Genomic DNA, 13,745 nt, shown 5'->3' with positions numbered 1-13,745 from the left:
GACCGAAGTCCTCTCTGTCTGGCTGGTTTGGTGCCTTACAGGTGGAAAAACCCCAGCCTGGGACTGTAACTGCCCTGTTTTCAGCAATTTGTCCTGAATTGACACTCTCCGTTGGGTCCCGCCAGATCCAGCATTGTTACACCCTGCCAATCCAGGGGCAGGGGTCAGAATAGCCCCCCTCCCTGATGAGTCTCCCACAAGACTCCAGATGGGAGAGCAGACCCCCAAAGCTGCGGCAGCCCCAGGACGAGTGCACAGTGTGGGAGGCCTGGGGGTGTCCCCAGCCCGCCGCCTGGGAGGAGGGGGAGCAGTGTTTGCTCCCTGTCCCCTTACCTCACAGGTGCAGATCTCACAGGGGTCCAGTGACGGCTGGAAGCTCTCCCCGGGGCTGTACGGCTGGCCCTCGAACATGCAATCTGGGGAGAAACCTGTCAGGGCAGTGGGGGGAGTCCCCATTCCTCTCCCAGAGCCGGGGACAAACCCAGGAGTCCTGGCTCCCAGCCCTGCCCACTCTAACCACGAAACCCCACTCCCCTCCCAGAGCCGCGGAAGAACCCAGGAGTCCTGGCTCCCAGATCAGCCACTAGTCATAGAAACAGTAAATGTAGAATCACTGTTGATAACACCTGCAGCCGACGCAAAGCCTGGGGGCGGGGAGGTAAATAATGCTGAGGAGGGGCCGTCCCATGGTGCCATCTGCCTTGCCTGGCATGCTGGGCCCATTCAACCAAAAGGGTTCAGTGCAGCCGAATGCAAAGTCCCCCATGCAGGACCGAGGGACACAGGTGCACAGAGCAGGGGCCTGTCCCCCGCAGAGCAGAGACGCTGGGTGGGATCCAGGGCTCGCAGTCGATAAGCGACTCCACACGTCCAGTGCCAGGCTGTGATCCTTGGGCACACACAGGGCCACCGGGCGTGAGGACGTCCCTCAGACACTAACGGGTGCACGGCCGGACACTCCCGTCGGAGCTCCGGCCCCCGGGGCCTGTCTGGGAGGCGCTTGGGTCGCAGGTCTCTGGGCTCGATACGGGGGTAACAGGGGCAGTTCTCTGGCCTGTGCCAGGCTGGGGGGGTCAGACAGTCCCGTCCAGCCTTTGACCCTACAACCCTACGGCTCAGCCCCGTGCCCTCTTCTGCAGCAGCTGCCCACCTCTGAGCCCCCTGTGCCCGCTCCCTTCCCCGCCCCCGTGTGGGCCTGGCAGAGCCGCACCCGCCCTCGTACCTGCGCACAGTGGGCAGCATTCCCCGGGCACCTGGACAGGCTGGAGGCAGGAGCCGAGGCAGCGGATCTGGGCGCAGGTGGCGATGCCGTGGGTGCACAGGCAGGACACGCAGGGGGAGGAGAACCAGCTGGTGCCATCGGCGTGCTCCTGCCCATCGTACATGCAGCCTGCGGGAGAGCAGCGGGTCAGACTCACACCAATGTCATGCCTGTGCTCTCTGCACGGTCCATCATACAGGTCGATATGGACCCGTGGGTGCCCACTACGCTAGGCCACAGCCTGCAGCTGCCTGACTCGGGGGGGCACTATCGGCCCAATATAGACCAACAGAGGTCACAGACCCCACATGCTAATGAGTCACTATTGACTGACATGGACCACTTGTTTGGGGCGGAGTTATGTAGATGGCCCGCCTCTCTTAAAGGGATAGGCCCTCTGTCCCCTGGGGGATATTGGGCGGGCAGCGGCCAGGGTGGGTCGTACCTTTGCAGCGGGGGCAGCAGTCCCCGGGCTCTATCACCTGATGGGTGCACGTCAGCGGGGGGCACGGGGCCATCACGCAGAGCACGTCCCCGCCCTGAGAGGGGAAAGGCAAAGCCGTCAGTGTGGGGGGACCCCTGGCTTGGGATACGCCCCCTCCACCCTGGAAGGAAGGGAAGCCATCAGAGCGGGAAGGGGGTGGAGGTCGGGGGGACCTGGCCCCAGCACGGTGGGGGTCAGAGGGGGAAGAGGGTGGAGGTCGGGGGGCTCGGGCGGAGCAGGGTGGGGGTCAGAGGGGAAAGGGGGTGGAGGTCGGGGGGCTCGGGCGGAGCAGGGTGGGGGTCAGAGGGGGAAGGGGGTGGAGTCGGGGGGACCTGGGCCCAGCACGGTGGGGGTCAGAGGGGGAAGGGAGCAGAGGGGGTCAGAGGGGGAAGGGGGTGGGGGTCGGGGGGACCTGGGCGGAGCAGGGTGGGGGTCAGAGGGGGAAGGGGGTGGAGGTTGGGGGGCTCGGGCGGAGCCGGGGGGCACTGCGGGCCGGCTCACTCACCAGGCAGGTGCAAGTGGAGCAGGGGTCCCCCCCCGGGGGGCGGAAGGGGGCCCCGCTCTCGTAGAGGTGGCCCTGGTAGCGGCAGGCATCGGAGCACTGTGGGCAGCATTGGCCGGGCAGGGCGACCGGGTTCCGGCAGGGGGCGGGGGAGCACGGCGCGGGCACACACGTCACGCTGCCATCCTGCGGGGCAAGAGCCGCTGGCATCACACCTGGCCGGGCTCCTGCCCTGGGCAGGCAAGGGACCGAAAGCCCCCCCAAGAGCCTGCACCCCGTCCCTGGGGCCGCCAGCCCCCGCGGTGCCCGGAGGCAGGGCCAGGCCAGCACTGGGAAATCTGCGGGGGGGGGGGGGCTAGATCTGCAGGGGCACCTCCCCTGGCACTCAGCGCTGGCCCCAGGGCGGCACGACTGGGCACGGTCCCGTGGGAGAAACTGCTTTAGCTAAGCCCACGGTTCTCCCCATCTGCAGCTGTTCCCGGCCTGCTGGCTCCTGGCCCAGGCCCTGCCCGCTGTCCCGGGCCAGGCCCCGGGGTGTCCCCTGCAGAGGCAGCTGGCCCCAGGACTGTGACCCCCGTCCCCAGCACCGTGGGGTGCTGTTTGCAGCGGGGCCCCTCCCCAGAGCTGGCTGCTTTTCGGGGGTGGACACTCACCAGGCAGGAGCAGAGCTGGCAGGCGTCGTGAGGGTCGGGGAAGCGCTCCCCGTTGCTGCACGCTCGCCCATGGAAGCTGCAGCCGTCGCACACGGGGCAGTCGCAGGGGCCCACGGCCGGGTGGGGACACGTCACCCCAGGGCAGGGCAGGGGCCCGCAGGACACCTCTCCCCGCTGCAAGAGGGCAGGGAACGGGGGTGAGCAGGGCAGGCCCCCAGCCATGCTGAGCCCCCCAGCGCCCCCACTCCCCTTGGGCTCCATCCCCCTGGCACAACCCCAGCCCTGTGCCAGCTCGGCTCCCTGTGCCCCCTGGGGCTGTGCCCAGCCCTCTCCCCACAGGGCCGGCCATGCCCCCCCGGGCACGTACCAGGCAGCGACACTGCTCGCAGCGCCCGCCGGGGGCCGGGAAGGTCTCTCCGTCCGCGAGGTCCTGGCCCTGGAAGTGGCAGCCTGGCACCAGAGGGGAGGAAAGACATTGAGAGCAGGGGAGAACCAGCCCCCCACATCCCAGGTGTCCCCCCTCCAGCACCCGCCAATCCCAAGCCCCCTCCAGCACTTGGGAGATCTGGCCCCGATCCTGCGCCCAGCCCCACGCCCAGCACCGTCCCGCCGTGGAGCCAGCAACGCCCCCAGACCAGGCCTGGGTGGCCTCTCGCCTGTGGCTCTCGCCACAGCCACCACTCCGGGGGCCAGGCCAGGCTGGCATGGCCTCAGGCTCCGCTCCGGGTGGGGCAGGCTGGGCTGGCATCACGCTGGCCAGGCCAGACGGAGGTTGAGGCCCAGAACCTGCCCAGGGTCAAGCAGGGCGTTGGCAGCAAAACCTGCCTCCTCCTCCCCACGCGAGCGCCCTAACCACTGGACCACCCTCCCCTCCCCTGGCACCTGGGCCTGTCATGGGCACTGGGAATGGCCAAACCAGCTCAGCCCATCGGTACCCGCCCAGGCCTGCCTGCGGTGCCCATGAGGAACAGAAATGCTGGAGCCATCGATTGGCTCCACCCTGCCCCCTGGTTCTGCCCAGAGCTGGGCTAGAAGGGGGCTGCAGGTCGGGTGTGAGGGGCACCAGTGGGGTTGGGGAGGGACAGAGCTGGGTTGGGCTAGCAGGGAGCTGTGGGTCAGGGGCACCAGTGGGGCTGGGAGGGGCAGAGCTAGGACAGCAGGGGGCTGCAGATTGAGATTGAGGGGCACCAGGGGGAGCCCAGGGCTGGGCTAGCAGGGGGCTGTGGGTCAGGGATGAGGGGCACCAGCGGGGCTGGGGGGCACTGGCCATACCCCTTCACTTTAACAAGGCCTGAGGTTCCCCAGCCATGCCTGGTGGTGGCGGAGAGTGGCCATGCCACGCGGTGCCCACCCTCCCCTGAGCCCCACTTACCCTGGCACACGGGGCAGCACCGGCCTGGGGGGCTGGCGGGGTGGCGGCAGCCTGGCGGGTCGCAGGGCGTTTTGGTGCAGGTGACGAAGCCGTGGAGGCAGTCACAGCGGCCGCAGGCGTCCTGGGGGTCCGGGAACTCCTGGCCATCGAGGTAACCCTCGCCCAAGTACTCGCAGCCTGTGGGGGCCGGACAGAGTGAGCCCAGTGCCAGGCACTGCAGAGGAGGCCAGGGCCCAAGACACCCCCCATGGGCTGACCCACCCCCCAACCCTGGCGCCCCAACTGGTGGAGCCCAGCAGCCCCCTGGGCTAGCCCAGCCCGGCCTGCGCCTGCACCCCATGCCCAACCCACCTTCGCAGACCTGGCAGCACGGCCCCCGGGCAGGGAAGGGGCACTGGAGCAGCGGGCAGGCCCTGGGCTGGCAGGAGACGCTGCCCTCCCAGCAGGTGCAGACGTGGCACGGCTCCGCGGGGTCCGGGAACTGCTCCCCGTTGGGCAGCTCCTTCCCCTGGTACAGGCAGCCTGGGGGCAGAGCGGGTGATGGCACTGGGCACAAGAGTGGGGCAGGAGCAGAGCCGGGGGCTGGGGGGAAGTGTTCCTGCTGCAGGGGGGAGCAGAGCACAGGGGCTGGGGGTGCAGCGGGGAGTTTGGGGGCCCAGGTCACTGGGTGGTTTCAGGGGACCCAGCGGGGGGCTGGGGGGCCCAAGGGGTATCGTCACAGAAATGGCAGCAGCCCTGCTGTGAGGGTACGTGCAAAGCCCAGGAGTACTGGGGGGGAATGCTTAGTGGACCCAGGTGGGATTCGAGGGGCCGAGGGGGGCTGGGGAGGCCCAGGGAGGGGGTTCTGGGGACCCAAAAGGGGGTACCATCACAAGAGCGGCAGCAGGGGGTGGGTGCAGAACATAGGGGCTCGGGAGTCCATCAGGGGCCTCAGGAGGCCCAGTGAGGCCCGCGGGGTGCCCAGTGGGGGGCTCAGCGGGACTGGGGGGCCCAGTGTAGCCCGCGGGGTGCCCAGTGGGGGGCTCAGCGGGACCGGGAGGCCGAGTGTGGCCCGCGGGGTGCCCAGTGCGGGGCTCAGCGGGACCGGGGAGCCCAGTGTGGCCCGCGGGGTGCCCAGTGGGGGGCTCAGCGGGACCGGGAGGCCCAGTGTGGCCCGCGGGGTGCCCAGTGGGGGGCTCAGCGGGACCGGGAGGCCCAGTGTGGCCCGCGGGGTGCCCAGTGCGGGGCTCAGCGGGACCGGGGAGCCCAGTGTGGCCCGCGGGGTGCCCAGTAGGGGGCTCAGCGGGACCAGGAGGCCCAGTGTGGCCCGCGGGGTGCCCAGTGCGGGGCTCAGCGGGACCGGGGAGCCCAGTGTGGCCCGCAGGGTGCCCAGTAGGGGGCTCAGCGGGACCGGGGGGCCCAGTGAGGCCCGCGGGGTGCCCAGTGGGGGGCTCAGCGGGACCGGGGAGCCCAGTGTGGCCCGCGGGATGCCCAGTGGGGGGCTCAGCGGGACCGGGGAGCCCAGTGAGGCCCAGTGGGGGGCTCAGGGGGTTGGGGGGTACCGTCACAGGAGTGGCAGCAGTCCCGCCGCAGGGGGTGGGCGCAGAGGGCGGGGGCGCAAGGCTGGTGCTGGCAGGTGACGGTCCCGTTGGCACAGATGCAGAGGCGGCAGGCGTCCGAGGGGTCGTAGAATCGCTGCATGGGCTGGTAGGAGACGCCCGCGGAGAGGCAGCCCGCCGGGGGCTCTGGGAGGAGACAGGGGCGGTTGAGGGGGGCGCCGGGGACAGAGCGCCCGACTCCCCCAGGCGCTCCCTGCCCTTGGCCATGGCAGGGGCGGGTTTCAAGGCGGCAGAGGGTTTAGCTTGTGGGGTCAGTGCTGGGGGGCACCTCCCGGGAGCCCAGATGGGCTGGGCTCAGCTCGGCCCTGCCAGCAAACAGCCCCATGGTGCCTCCCAGCCCCCCCCCCCGGCCCCCAGACAGATGGGGGGCAGCTGCGAAGGGGCCGTGACCCCCCCAGACCACTGCCCCGCGCGCCGGCCTACCTGGGCACTGGGGACAGCACCCGCCGGGCACCAGGAAGGGCTCCACGCAGGGCAGGGGCGGGCAGCGTCGCAACAGACAGTGCACATGGCCGTTCTGCAGGGGGGAGAGGCAGGTCAGAGCCAGCCGGGCACTGCCGGGGAGAGAACCCAGGAGTCCTGCCTCCCAGCCCCCACCCCACCCTGTGCCCCAGCTCAGCATCCCACCCATCCCGTGACCCCCGCCCCAGACTGTGCCCCCAGCCTCCGCCCTCCAGCCCCGCCCTCAACCCCACCCAGCCCCCACCCAGCACAGCGTGAAAACCACCGTCCACTGCGACGCCCCGGCCCCTCGCTGTGGCCGGGACGGGGTTAAATGGGTCCCTCCCTCGGGGGCAGTGGCTCAGCCATTGGACTGGAGCCCTGGGCTCTAGTCTCAGCTCTGCCAGTGCTTGCCTGCTCTGTGCCTCAGTTTCCCCACTTGTAACGCGGGGAGCAGGCAGAGCAGGGCCGGCGGGGGCGCTGGCTGCACGATCGCTCCCCCTGCCATGGGCTAACGGGACGCAACCGGCCCAGCTTCCCCCAGCAAGGCAGCAGCAGAGCCCGGGCTGGGACCCAGGTGTCCAGTAGGCCACGCTGAACCACCCTCGGGCCCGGGGCCCCGCTCGCCCCCCGGCACTTACGAGGCAGTGGCATTGCTTGCAGTGGTCCGTGGGGTGCGGGAACTCGGCTCCGTTGGGGTACTCTTTCCCCCCGTAGCTGCAGCCTAGGGCAGACGGAGAGGGGACACGGGGGGGCTAACCGAGGGGACCCCGCCTCTGCAATGCATGCTGGGAGGATGGGGCAGACAGCGAGGGCCCCTGAGGTGCCGCCCAGGCCCCGTCCAGTGGGTCGGGGCCCAGTGCAGCAGCGCCCGATCCGCCCCCAGCCCCGCAGAGCCGTGTCCACTGGGGCTGGGGAAACTAGCCCAGTGGGGTCCCCCGTGGTCGGGGGATCGGGGTTGGGGGGACTGGCCTGTGGCCCCCACAGGCAGAGGGTCGGGGTAGTGGGAGACTGGGCACGGGCAGGGGGGAGGGGGACCGGCTCGTGGCCCCCGTGGGCAGGGGGTCAGGGTAGTGGGAGACTGGGCACGGGCAGGGGGGAGGGGGACCGGCTCGTGGCCCCCGTGGGCAGGGGGTCAGGGTAGTGGGAGACTGGGCACGGGCAGGGGGGAGGGGGACCGGCTCGTGGCCCCCGTGGGCAGGGGGTCGGGGTAGTGGGAGACTGGGCACGGGCACGGGGGAGGGGGACCGGCTCGTGGCCCCCGTGGGCAGGGGGTCGGGGTAGTGGGAGACTGGGCACGGGCACGGGGGAGGGGGACCGGCTCGTGGCCCCCGTGGGCAGGGGGTCGGGGTAGTGGGAGACCGGGCACGGGCAGGGGGCAGGGGGACCGGCTCGTGGCCCCCGCGGGCAGGGGTCGGGGTAGTGGGAGACCGGGCATGGGCAGGGGGGAGGGGGAGTGGGAGACCGGGCACGGGCAGGGGGGAGGGGGACCGGCTCGTGGCCCCCGTGGGCAGGGGTCGGGGGTCACCATTGCAGTTGTTCGGGCAGCAGGAGCCGGGCAGCGGGTGGGCGCACAGGGCACCAGGGCAATCCCGCGCCGAGCAGCTGACGATCCCGTGGGTGCAGACGCAGAGCTGGCAGGGGTCCCGCGGGCTGGGGAACCGCTCGCCCGCCTCCACCGCGCCCCCCTCCACGCTGCAGCCTGGGGGGGGGCAGATGTCAGCGACCACCGACCCCCACCCTGTCCTGCCTCCCGCCCTAGGCCCTCCCTCCCATCCTGCCCCCCAGCCCTGCCCTATGCCCTCCCTCGCATCCTGCCCCCCAGCCCTGCCCCCCAGCCTAACCTGTCCTGCCCCCTAGCCCTGCCCTGTGCCCCCTCTCCCCCCGGCTGGGATCAGCCAGCTGCTCAGTGTGACGGGGCCTCAGGCCCAGCCCCCCAGGGTTGGCTCCCTCACCCCAGCCCACCCCGTTTGCAGCCCCTGCGGAGGTGCCCCTGCCCCCCGTGCCCCCAGGGAGCCCCGAGGGGGCCGCCAGCCCCGGGCCCCTCCCCCCAGGTCCGCTTGGCCGGTCGGGCGATGGACGGGGGCATCGGGGGCATCGCACGTCTGCCCCAGGGCAGCGCCCCGGGGTCACAGTGCCTCTGGGGGCCACTCACTGCCTCTGCAAGGGGCAGCCGAGTCCCATGGGGGGATATGGGGAGGCGGGGCGGGGGGGCTCAGTTTGGGGCAGGGCCTCACCGGCAGAGCTCGGTGGGGAACCCAGGGGCGCCCAGCCCCTCAGCGGCACACTCACCCCGACATGTGGGGCAGCACTGGCCAGGCTGGCTCTCCGGGCGGGGGCAGCTGGGCGGGGGGCAGGCGACGGGCGAGCACTGCACGGTCCCGTCCTGCGGGCAGGGGGCAGGTCACCGGCCGCTCCCGAGAGCCCCCCCGACCCACCCCACGGGGCCTCCGGGCCCACCCCCACCCTGCTCTGCCCTCGACCCCGGATCCCCCCAGGGCCTGCGCGCCCAGCACCCCCCCCGACCCACCCCACGGGGCCTCCGGGCCCACCCCCACCCTGCTCTGCCCCCGACCCCGGATCCCCCCAGGGCCTGCGCGCCCAGCCCCCCCCCGACCCACCCCGCGGGGCCTCCGGGCCCACCCCCACCCTGCTCTGCCCCCGACCCCCCGCAGGGCCTGCGCTCCCAGCCCCCCCCCGACCCACCCCGTTGTGCCTCCGGGCCCACCCCCACCCTGCTCTGCCCCCGACCCCGGATCCCCGCAGGGCCTGCGCGCTCAGCCCCCCCCCGACCCACCCCGCGGGGCCTCCGGGCCCACCCCCACCCTGCTCTGCCTCCGACCCCGGATCCCCGCAGGGCCTGCGCGCCCAGCCCCGCCCCCGACCCACCCCGCGGGGCCTCCGGGCCCACCCCCACCCTGCTCTGCCCCCGACCCCGGATCCCCGCAGGGCCCGCGCGCTCAGCCCCCCCCCGACCCACCCCGCGGGGCCTCCGGGCCCACCCCCACCCTGCTCTGCCTCCGACCCCGGATCCCCGCAGGGCCCGCGCGCCCAGCCCCCCCCCGACCCACCCCGCGGGGCCTCCGGGCCCACCCCCACCCTGCTCTGCCCCCGACCCCGGATCCCCCCAGGGCCTGCGCGCCCAGCCCCCCCCGACCCACCCCACGGGGCCTCCGGGCCCACCCCCACCCTGCTCTGCCCCCGACCCCGGATCCCCCCAGGGCCTGCGCGCCCAGCCCCCCCCTCGACCCACCCCGCGGGGCCTCCGGGCCCACCCCCACCCTGCTCTGCCCCCGACCCCGGATCCCCCCAAGGCCTGCGCGCCCAGCCCCCCCCCGACCCACCCCGCGGGGCCTCCGGGCCCACCCCCACCCTGCTCTGCCCCCGACCCTAGAGGACTGGGAGGTCCGGCACCACAACCCTGGCAACCGGGGAGGGCGTCCCCACTGCCCCCCAGCGGGGAGGGGCGGCTCCGGGGGCACAGAGGCCCCGGTTGGCCGCCCGCCGCGGTGCCCCGCGGGCCGGCCCCCTCACCAAACACTGGCAGCGCTGGCAGGGGCTGTGCGGGTGGGCGAAGGCCTGCCCGTTGGCGTAGAGGTGCTGGTTGTAGGAGCACTGGGCACAGGTCGGGCAGCAGTCCCCTGGCCGAGGAGACAGCAGGCGGGTTAGCACAGCGGGGCGCCCCGATCGGCCCGGGGCCACCCGCCCTACGGCCCAGCCCCACGGCAGGCGGGGCCTGGGCCAGCAGGAGGCACTGAGGGGTCACTCCCGGTGCCCGGCCGGCCCTACGGGCTGCCCCCGCTGGATGGACCCACGGCGCCTGGTGTCTGCCATGGGCCCGGTGCCACGCAGAGCCCCGGAGCTCAGGGGTGCGGAGCCAGGGCCGGGGGGGACCACAGAACGGAGGGGGTGGGGCCAGGTGGGCACCCACAATTGAGCTGGGTGGAGTGGGGGGAAGTGAGGGATGGGGGCAGTGGGGGAGGGGCAGTGCGGGGAAGGGAACTCACCGCTCAGGAGGGCGGGAGCAGGGGGGCAGTGTGGGGGGGTGGTCAGGGGGGGAGGGGCACTCACTGCTCGGCCGGGCGGGGTGCTGGCAGGCGAGGGGCGGGAGCAGGGGGCAGTGTGTGGGGGGGTCGGGGGGGAGGGGCACTCACTGTTCGGCCGGGCGGGGTGCTGGCAGGCGAGGGGCGGGAGCAGGGGGCAGTGTGGGGGGGGGCCGGGGGGGAGGGGCACTCACCGCTCAGCCGGGTGGGGTGCTGGCAGGCGAGGGGCGGGAGCAGGGGGCAGTGTGGGGGGGGTCGGGGGAGGGCACTCACCGCTCAGCCGGGCGGGGTGCTGGCAGGCGAGGGGCGGGAGCAGGGGGCACTGTGTGGGGGGGAGTCGGGGGGGAGGGGCACTGACCGCTCAGCCGGATGGGGTGCTGGCAGGCGAGGGGCGGGAGCAGGGGGCAGTGTGTGGGGGGGTCGGGGGGGAGGGGCACTCACCGCTCGGCCGGGCGGGGTGCTGGCAGGCGAGGGGCGGGAGCAGGGGGCACTGTGTGGGGGGGAGTCGGGGGGGAGGGGCACTGACCGCTCAGCCGGATGGGGTGCTGGCAGGCGAGGGGCGGGAGCAGGGGGCAGTGTGGGGGGGGGGTCGGGGGGGAGGGGCACTCACTGCTCGGCCGGGCGGGGTGCTGGCAGGCGAGGGGCGGGAGCAGGGGGCAGTGTGGGGGGGGGGTCAGGGGGGGAGGGGCATTCACCGCTCGGCCGGGCGGGGTCTGGCAGGCGAGGGGCGGGAGCAGGGGGCAGTGTGTGGGGGGGGTCAGGGGGGGAGGGGCACTCACCGCTCGGCCAGGCGGGGTGCTGGCAGGCGAGGGGCGGGAGCAGGGGGCAGTGTGTGGGGGTGGGTCGGGGGGGGCACTCACCGCTCAGCCGGGCGGGGTGCTGGCAGGCGAGGGGCGGGCACGGCAGGGCCCCGCAGATGGGCTCTCCGGCGAGGCAGGTGCAGGTCGTGCAGGGGTCCCCGTCCGGCTTCCACTGCGCCCCCTCCTCGAACTCCTCCTCGGCCAGCACACACACTGGGGGATGCAGGCCGTGAGGGGGGGCCTCCCTGCCACAGCCCCTGGGGACCCCCAGACCGCTCACCCCTCCTTCCCCTGAGCCCTCCCAGCCCCCCAGCTCCCCCCCTGGGCCCTGCCCTCCCAGCCCCCCAGCTCCCCCGCCCGGGGCCCTGCCCTCCCAGCCCCCCAGCTCCCCCCCCGGGCCCTGCCCTCCCAGCCCCCAGCTCCCCCGCCCGGGGCCCTGCCCTCCCAGCCCCCAGCTCCGGGCCCTGCTCTCAGGTGTGGGGCGGGTCTGTTCTCAGGGAGCGAGCAGCCTTCCCCACCCAGCCGGGGGCTGCCCCAGGGCTGGCGAGCCCAGTCAATGCCCACGGGCCAGCAGCACCCAGCGCCCCGCCCCGGCGACGTCCCCGGCCCGCGCAGAGGGCATCGGTGCCGCACGCGGGCGCCGTCGGGCCGGGGCTGGCCCAGAACCGGGCGTTACTCAACCTTTGCAGAGGGGGCAGCAGCGCTGGGGGTCCCGGACGGGCTGGGCGCAGGACAGGGGGGGGCACCTCTCTTCCTGGCACTGCACGTGCCCAGCCTGCGGGAGAGAGCCGGTGTCAGTGATGGGCGGGCACAGACCCGGGCACGCCGGTGTCCCCGCACAGCCCAGCCCTGGCACCCCTCGGCGGGGCTGCCCCGCCCCAGTGCCCCCCGCCCCCAGCCCAGCAACCCCCCAGGCCTCCGTTGCTCTGCCCTAGCTCGGTGCCAGGGACCCACGTCCCCTTCTCCCTGTGCCCACATGGCTGGGCACCCCTGGGCACAGGAAGGGGCTGGTTACGTGGCGGTGAGCCCCCCCGGCCCCCCGAAACCACCTGTGACCGTCCCAGGAGTCCCCCGGGTCACTCACCGCACAGACGCACTGCATGCAGGGCCCGCGGCCCGGGGGCGTGAAGGTCTCTCCGTGGCGGTAGGGGCGCCCCTCGTACTCACACGCTGCCCGCGGAGAGAGAGGGGTGAACAGCCCCGCACGGGGGGCAGCCTGCCAGCCCCAGCCGCCAGCTGAACCCCCGGAAACCCCCAGGCCGGCTCAGAGACCCCAGCGCCCCCAGAGAGCCTCTACCGCCCCCCACCCTGCTCAGAGACCCCGGAGACCCCCCCTTTCAGAGACCCCAGCTCCTCAAACTCCCCCCACCTGCTCAGAGTCCTGGCTCTGACCGCCCAGTGGCCCGGGGGGGTCTGGCAGGGTCTGGATGGGTCGGGCCCCATGGGCCCCCCTCCCAGCGCAGCCGAGCGGGACGGGCACAGGGAAGCACCAGCCCTGCCCAGAACCCAGCAGGAGGGACGCCCAGACCTGCTTGGGCAACGCTGGAGGCCGGCCCAGCCCGTAACCTGGGGGGTTCTTGTGCCCCGTGGCGCCAGGCCCTGTGCCAGGGGATGCAGGGGAGGAGCTGGCTCTGCTGGAGGCCCTGGGGGCACCCTCCCGCCCCCATGCCCTGCTGCCAGGGCTAGGGGCTCTCCGTGGGGCCAGCAGCTCCGGAGGCCCCTTGCTGGTCCCTCCCCCCAGCCCTCCCCTCGCCCCGCCAGCTACTCACCATGGCAGGCTGGGCAGCACTGGCCCTGGGCGGTGCCAGGGTGGCTGCAGGGCACGGGTGGGCAGCTCTTCTCCAGGCGCTCACACGACACCTCCCCGGCCTGCGGGCACGAGCCAGAGCATAAGCGGGCATCGGCGAGGGGCCCCCGCTCCCGCCCGCTGGCACAGAGCCTCCGCCAGCATGGCACAGCCCCATGCCCAGCCGCCCGGCCCCCCCCGCAGCCCGTGCCCCGGCCCCCCCGCAGCCCGTGCCCCGCCCCCCCCGCAGCCCGTGCCCCGGCCCCCCCGCAGCCCGTGCTTGCTGCCCCGCCTGCTGCCGGCCCTGGCCAGGGCAGGCCTGGCACTGCCAGGCCTCCGGTGCTCTGCAGCATGGGGAGAGCGGGGCAAGAGCAGGGGCTGCTCGTGGTGAGGCTGCCAGGCCAGCGGCCCACCCGGGGCACTGGCATCCCTTGGGCAGGGGCTGTGCCGTCTGCATGGCCCATGGAGAGGGCTCCCGGGGGCGCTAACCCCACGGGCACCTGCCCCTGTGCCCGGCTCACCTGGCAGCGGCAGCTCAAGCAGGGCTGCTGTGGGGGGGTGAAGGTGGCGCCGTCCGGGAAGGGCTGGGCATCGTAGAGGCAGTCCTGGCACCTAGGGCGAGGCGGGCGGTGGGGGTGCAGCCAGGGCACCCGGCCCCTGGCATCGCGGCCGTAGGGCAGCGACGCCACGGGCGCCCCCCAGCCCCCCGCTGCAAACAGGCCCCCTGAACTCCCCTCCCCCTCCCCTCCCCCTGGCTACCTGCCCCGGCCCCCCATTCGCTCCAAGCAGTGTTCCCCCTTACCAG

The 13,745-nt window shown here is 73.6% G+C and overlaps 1 protein-coding gene across 15 annotated transcripts in view; it reads right to left on the bottom strand.

Moving 5' to 3' along the window:
- The window catches only part of KCP (kielin cysteine rich BMP regulator), a 54,968-nt gene that overhangs the window by 11,091 nt on the left and 30,132 nt on the right, over window positions 1-13,745 (bottom strand). For 8 of the 15 annotated variants that reach the window (XM_084637966.1, XM_084637974.1, XM_084637980.1 and 5 more), the window contains 19 exons: window positions 13,462-13,552; window positions 12,924-13,023; window positions 12,239-12,324; window positions 11,836-11,929; window positions 11,215-11,367; window positions 9,846-9,952; window positions 8,604-8,697; window positions 7,840-8,013; window positions 6,953-7,035; window positions 6,294-6,387; window positions 5,814-5,996; window positions 4,624-4,794; window positions 4,273-4,449; window positions 3,268-3,350; window positions 2,901-3,074; window positions 2,251-2,433; window positions 1,707-1,800; window positions 1,223-1,390; window positions 334-428 (listed from right to left, as the gene is read on the bottom strand). In XM_084637966.1, the coding sequence (XP_084494092.1) occupies window positions 334-428; window positions 1,223-1,390; window positions 1,707-1,800; window positions 2,251-2,433; window positions 2,901-3,074; window positions 3,268-3,350; window positions 4,273-4,449; window positions 4,624-4,794; window positions 5,814-5,996; window positions 6,294-6,387; window positions 6,953-7,035; window positions 7,840-8,013; window positions 8,604-8,697; window positions 9,846-9,952; window positions 11,215-11,367; window positions 11,836-11,929; window positions 12,239-12,324; window positions 12,924-13,023; window positions 13,462-13,552 (2,404 nt within the window). The remainder of the gene's footprint in view (window positions 1-333; window positions 429-1,222; window positions 1,391-1,706; window positions 1,801-2,250; window positions 2,434-2,900; window positions 3,075-3,267; window positions 3,351-4,272; window positions 4,450-4,623; window positions 4,795-5,813; window positions 5,997-6,293; window positions 6,388-6,952; window positions 7,036-7,839; window positions 8,014-8,603; window positions 8,698-9,845; window positions 9,953-11,214; window positions 11,368-11,835; window positions 11,930-12,238; window positions 12,325-12,923; window positions 13,024-13,461; window positions 13,553-13,745) is intronic. The other 7 variants (XM_084637973.1, XM_084637976.1, XM_084637979.1 and 4 more) reach the window with 7 other exon arrangements.

The sequence above is a fragment of the Lepidochelys olivacea genome (assembly GCF_965140295.1).
Source record: "Lepidochelys olivacea isolate rLepOli2 genome assembly, chromosome: 1".
In the NCBI taxonomy this organism is placed as follows: Eukaryota; Metazoa; Chordata; order Testudines; family Cheloniidae; genus Lepidochelys; species Lepidochelys olivacea.
This window is presented reverse-complemented; position numbering and strand designations above follow the sequence as displayed.